The sequence below is a fragment of the Zalophus californianus genome, chromosome 10 (genome assembly GCF_009762305.2).
Source record: "Zalophus californianus isolate mZalCal1 chromosome 10, mZalCal1.pri.v2, whole genome shotgun sequence".
Lineage (NCBI taxonomy): Eukaryota > Metazoa > Chordata > Mammalia > Carnivora > Otariidae > Zalophus > Zalophus californianus.
This window is the reverse complement of record NC_045604.1, coordinates 61,629,832-61,635,886: the sequence shown is the minus strand read 5'-3', so window position 1 is coordinate 61,635,886 and position 6,055 is coordinate 61,629,832. Positions and strand designations below refer to the sequence as shown.

The 6,055-nt window shown below is 50.1% G+C and overlaps 1 protein-coding gene across 1 annotated transcript; it reads left to right on the top strand.

Moving 5' to 3' along the window:
• Positions 1–216: 216 nt before the first annotated feature.
• MAP1LC3C (microtubule associated protein 1 light chain 3 gamma) lies at positions 217–3,943 on the top strand. The gene is made up of 4 exons (XM_027611904.1): positions 217–288; positions 389–444; positions 803–909; positions 3,655–3,943. Exons 1-4 carry the CDS (start codon positions 231–233, stop codon positions 3,941–3,943), a joined length of 510 nt encoding a protein of 169 aa, XP_027467705.1. The 5' UTR covers positions 217–230.
• Positions 3,944–6,055: the final 2,112 nt, after the last annotated feature.

The window sequence follows — 6,055 nt, the reverse complement described above, 5'->3', positions numbered from 1 at the left end:
CAGCAAGCAGGTGGCTGTTCTGTCTCCATCCTCAGGACTGACCTCCTCCTGCCCAGGGAGGGGGAGGGGAGGGAGGGTTGGAGAGGCCTGATGTCACACAGCCCTACATAAGGGCCTCCTTTAGGCTCCTGCGGATGGTTTGGAAGCAGCTGAGGAATGAGTTAGGTCCCGGTTGTGGGATTTTTTTTTTTTTTTTTTAAAGTCAGACACAGACACAGCTGTGGAGCAAAATGCAGACTTCACAGAAAACCCAAAGCCTCAGACCCTTCAAGCAGAGGAAGAGTTTAGGTAAAATTCTAAGGGAGCTGTCTGGATTGCCTGAGAGAGGGAAGAAGATACAGACTTCTCTTGCTGTTTACTTACTCCTTTGTCTTTGAATTATTCACAGCAACCAGACAAGAGGAAGTTGCTGGAATCCGGGCAAAGTTCCCAAACAAGATCCCGGTAAGACTTCATTGTGCTTTTTTGAAAAGGAGTATACCCTGGGGCGCCTGGGTGGCTCAGTCATTAAGCGTCTGCCTTCGGCTCAGGTCATGATTCCAGGGTCCTGGGATCGAGCCCCGCATCTGGCTCCCTGCTCCGCGGGAAGCCTGCTTCTCCCTCTCCCACTCCCCCTGCTTGTGTTCCCTCTCTCGCTGTGTCTCTCTCTGTCAAATAAATAAATAAAATCTGAAAAAAAGAAGAAGAAAAGGAGTATACCCTGTTCCTTGAAAAATAAAAGAAGGGGAAACCCCCCCCATTCTAAATTTCTAAGATACTGAGAGCTCGGAGTCACATTCTTAGGGACTGACCCTCTTGACAGGTGATAGTGGAGCGCTACTCCAGGGAGAAGTTCCTGCCTCCGCTGGACAAGACCAAGTTCCTGGTCCCGCAGGAGCTGACCATGACCCAGTTCCTCAGCATCATCCGGTAGGTGACAAAGTGCACGTCGGGGAGTGTGCTGGGCTTTTTCCGTTTGCTTTGTTAGTTGGTTTGGTTTTGAGGATGGGGGCATTCTGGAAGAGAGAGAAAAGATTTCCTTTGTGACTCACCTTTCAGATTCTGTAGTGCCCAGAAAAGATGCTCTGAGAATTAATCTAACTTAAACAGGTGGGAGAACCCACAGATAACAAGTTTAAAGAGAATAAGAGCTGCCAACTTTTCTAAGAAGTTTCAGAGGTCGTCTTGGCTCTGGAACTAGTCCAGAAGATCCTTTTTTCCACATGCTGCTTAAAACCCAGTCTGCATTTTCCCGAGAGAGACACGGTACCCTTAAAGTGTGTGTGCACTTGGGGGAGTGGGGACCTCTTCAAAAGGCAAATGCCCCCTGCACTGCTCAGGCCCTGGGAGGGAGGATAAGGGAGGGCATCCCCAAACATGCTCCTCCCTTGGGTTAAGGCACAGCAAAGAAAATGCAGCTATTTTTAAAGCTTAACAGGGTTAAGTAGTGTCACCTGACACATGGCTTCAATAAAAATGATTTGGGAGTAATGTGAATGTAACCCCTGGGGGATAATTCTTCATAGGGTTGGAAAGTCTGGAGAGGCCAGCCCTTGTGAGTTGCATAGCTGCTTGTTTCCTCAAGAATTCATTATGAGTGTGTGTCTGTCTCTGTTCTGTTTCTCTTTACGAGTTATTTAAGAACATCCCAATTTTCTCTCCTCAGGGAAGCTTATGTTGGCCCAGAGTGACATGGAGGTGGCTAAGGGAACGTGAGCGTTAGGGTTATACCCCTTCCCCTACCTCCCTCGGAAACAACCCTTGGAGTCCTGAGAGCCATTCTGTCTCTCCTTCCCAGCCAGGGGCCATCCTCTCTTTTCCATCAGCCCTGATCTCCTCCCCATCCCAACATTTGATACTCCAGGATGTTTATTGAGCATCAGTTATGTTCTCTGTTCTTTCTAGACTCTGTCTTTACAGCAGTGAACAGAATAGACAAAAATCCCTGCCCACAGCCTCCTTCTCCAGGGAATGCCAAAACCCTCATTGAAAGAGAGCATGGCAGGCCAGCTGGGTGGTGCCGTCGGTTAAGTGTCCAACTCTTGGTTTCAGCTCTGTGATCTCAGGGTTGTGAGATCGAGCACTGTGCTGGGCTCCATGCTTGATGCAGGGTCGGCTTAGGGATTTTCTCTCTCTCTCCCTCTGCCCCTCCAGCTTATGCTCTCTCTCTCAAATATATAAATAAGTCTTAAAGAAAGAAAAAGAAAGAAAGAAAGAAAGAAAGAAAGAAAGAAAGAAAGAAAGAAAGAAAGAAGGAAAGAGAAAGAAAGAAAAAGAAAGAAAGAAAAGAAAGAAAGAGAAAAAGAGAAAAAGAAAGAAAGAAAGAAAGAGAAAGAAAGAAGAGCATGGCAAAAGATAGGACGTGGGCATGCAGACTCTGGGAACGGAGTTCCCTACAAAGCTGAAGGCCACGCACTTGTTCTCAGCTCCACCCACTCCCATTGTAGAGCACTTCTTTTACCCCAAAACACCCATGCAATTGTCAAAGCCGAAATCTTTGGGGTTATTTTGGGAGGGATTATCTGGTTGTAAAATTAATCGATTTCCAGCCACCTGTGTCCCACAGCCACACAGACCTAGCTCACCTGAAAGTTCAAAGCTCTGAGACCAGAGTGGGCAGGCTAGGCCTGTCTCTCCAAGCAGAGCAAATGGAAGTGTGCTGCAGGGAAAGAGTCCTTACCTGGGGGTCCACATGGCCATGTTGTCCGCCATCCCAGGAGGAGTCAGGCCTCAGATTGACCTTGACATTCACAGCATGTCCAATTGAACTTTGCTGCTTCTCCATCTCCTTGAGATGGGAGGAGGGATGGCAGGGGGAGGAAAGAGCTACCCATTGCTCAGGAGCAAAAGAAAGAAAGAGAGAAAGAGAGAAAGAGAAGAGAGAGAGAGAGAGAAAGAAAGAAAAGAAAGAAAAAGAAGGAAGGAAGAAAGAAAGGAAAGAAAGAAAGAGAAACAACCTTCCAAAATGTCATCCCAAGGCTGTTGAACAGTGAGATGCTGGGAGATACTGGAATCACCTTTGTATGTCTGTGGATGTACATACCTTGAGTTTCAGAGCAAAAAGGGGCTTCTTAGAGTAGCATTTTTGTGTTGGTATGTCTCCTAGTTAATGATAGGATGGCCTCGCCCTTTTGGTCCAACGGGGAGGACTTAAGGTATTTTAAATCTACAGGGAAGGAGTAGGGAGCTATTCAGTCTTCCTGAGCCCTGAGCCACTCTGCAGCCCTGTGGGATGCTTCCAAGGCAAGCTGAATCAGAAACCCTGGGTGTTGAGGAGCGCCTGGGGGGCTCAGTTGGTTAAGTTAAGCATCTGACTTGGGCTCAGGTCATGACCTCAGGGTCCTGAGATCGAGCCCCATGTCAGGCTCTGTGCTCAGCAGGAAGTCCGCTTGTCTCTCTGCCCCTTCCCCTGCTTGTACACACACTCTCTCTCTCTCCATTAAATAAATACATAAAATCTTTAAAAGAATCTCTGTGTGTGGAGTGCAGGCATCTGCTTTCAACAGGCCCTCCTGGGGACTTGTCGAGTTTGAGGACAATGCGCTCGAGCGGGGAGGTGGGCTCCTTGGGTCAACATGTTTGCAGCGGACAGAGGTGAGTCAGGCCTTGGGTCAGGGGCCCATTCCCTGCCCAGTTGAAGTTTTCCCTTCCTGCCCCTCCCTCCTCCCCACCCAGGAGCCGCCTGGTGCTCGGGGCCACCGAAGCCTTTTACTTGCTGGTGAACAACAGGAGCCTGGTCAGCATGAGTGTGACCATGGCAGAAGTCTACAGAGACTACAAGGATGACGACGGCTTTGTGTATGTGACCTACGCCTCCCAGGAGATGTTTGGCTGCTCGGGGTCAGCGCGGACCCTGCCATACTCTCTAGTGCGTGTCAAGAGCCAGTCCTCTAACCTGCGGAGGGATGGACCATCTCCTGTGTGTGTGGCGGGAGGTCCAGGGAGCAGGGCTGCCCCTCAGTGATCGGCACCCCCCCCCCACGACAGGAAGGCCTGGCCGCCCCTGTATCTTTATGGGGCTCCATGCTCTGTGTGCTCTAAGACAGTGGGGTGGCTCTTGGGAACTAAGACATACTAAGTCTTTTCTGAGTAAGAAATGGTGAGCTTGTGTGATGGTTTTGTGCGGTGAGCTGGAGATGGATTTCGCGTGTCTTCTGTGGTGGGAGCCGGCAGGTCCTTGAGGCGTCTGATTTCATCCCCGTGCCCGTGTGGGGAGGAGTCCCGCGTGTGCTCGGTCATAGGGAACCTCGGGCTGTGGATGGGTCCCTGTGGAGCCCCCACGTGGAGCTGGTGTGAACCAGTTCATCTGGGGGTGGGGTCCTTCTCTGTATCGTTACAGAGATGATCGTTGTATTTCCACAGTGTTCGCTCAATTTGCTTATTTCCTCGATTCTGTTGTGTGTACTTATGCAGTACAGATTCATGCCAAAGATGCAACTGTTCAATATAAAGTCACTTAACTCCTGTGCATGTTTGCTACGTGCCAGGCACCCCGTGTGCCTCATCACAACCCTCTATGGCTAATTATTGTGATCTTCGTTACACAATGAGGAAATGGAGGCCCGGAAAGGTCAAAAATATTTTCCAAACTCACACAACAAGGTCTGCTGGGATGGGAGCCCAGGGGGTCTGGCTTTGGAAGCTGCCCGCACTCCTCATTCTCTGTGAGAACCCCTTCTGATGCCAGATCCAGCTGGCTGCTTGAGCTACAGAGCCCATGTTCACCAACTTAGCCCATTGGGAGACCTGAAAAGTGGGGCATGCAGGAGAGCTTGGCAAATGAATGACGGTGGGTGTTTGGTTTAGAAGCTGCCCCACAAAGTATCAGCGTATTTTTCGGGGAAGGCTTTGCTGGGTGTTCAGCTTGAGCAGGGTTTTGAAGCATGGATAGGAGTTTGTCTCAAAAGGATTTTTACTTATTTATACTCAACATACATTTACTGAGCACTTACTAAATGGTAAGCACTATTCGAGGTCATGCAAATACAATATTAACCAAGACAGGAAAGGATCTCAGCCCTCAGGAGTCACTTCGATTCCGGGGAGGGAGGAAAGACAATATTCAAGACGAGTTTGATGCTTATAAGTACAATAAAGAAAAATAAAACAAAACAGAAAGTGATTCAAAGATTTAATCCTTTCAGTAGGATGGCCAGAGAGAGCTTCCGGGAGGGAAAAACTTTCACTCGGACCCGAAGGATGACCAGGAGCAAGTGGTGGAGGCTGAGCATGCCAGAGAGGGAAGGTGGCCGGGCAGGTCCAAACATGTGAGCCTGACGAACGGAGAGGATTCTGGGGCGGAGGCAGCGGGGAGGGGGAGAGAAGTTAGGCAGGGGCCAGGTCTATGGGGTCAACTTTGCTAAGGTGTTTGGAGTTTGTTTTAAGGTTGCTAAGTAGGAAAGGAGAAGCCTTCTAACTGGAGAAAAGAGGCTCAGGGAAGGTGTGATCACCCCCGCTACGTCCCCCAGCAGCACGGAGCTGGCCTGTGTCCTCCGCTCACTCTGGGGATCAGCTTCCTGACTTCTAGGCGGCCAGCTTGCCCTCTCTCCTGCCCTCGGCTGTCCTTTCCCTGCCCGGCTTGCCCGCTCTACCACCCTACTCACTTCCTCTAACACCCATTCATCGAGTCCTCTTTGCCACCTGCCAAGGAAAACAGAGCCTGCCCTGCTTGTTCTCCAGATCCTGTTGCTTCACCCTGAGGGACGAATATTCTTCCTGGATGAATCTATGTCCCAGGATTGACTCTGACCTTGATGAGAGGTGGTTGGCCCTGGACAACCACCTAACTGCCGGTGCCTGGGGCTGGTGCTCCTGCTCTCAGCCTTATCTATTTCCGTGCCTGCTCTGGAATCCAGCATCTAAGCTTGTCATACTGGGTCGTAGCTGGGTGAGCTGCTGTGTTCTGTTTGGTCTCCAAGACCGTTCCCAGTACGGCTTCCCTCCCGCGTCAACCCCTGGCTGCCTTGTTTTCGGTGCACGGTGTTTCCTGCTGCTATCTAACCAACCAGCCAAAATTCGTAGGTGGCATAGAACCATCCGGGCTTTTTTGTGCTCATCGTGTCTGTGGGTAAGGATT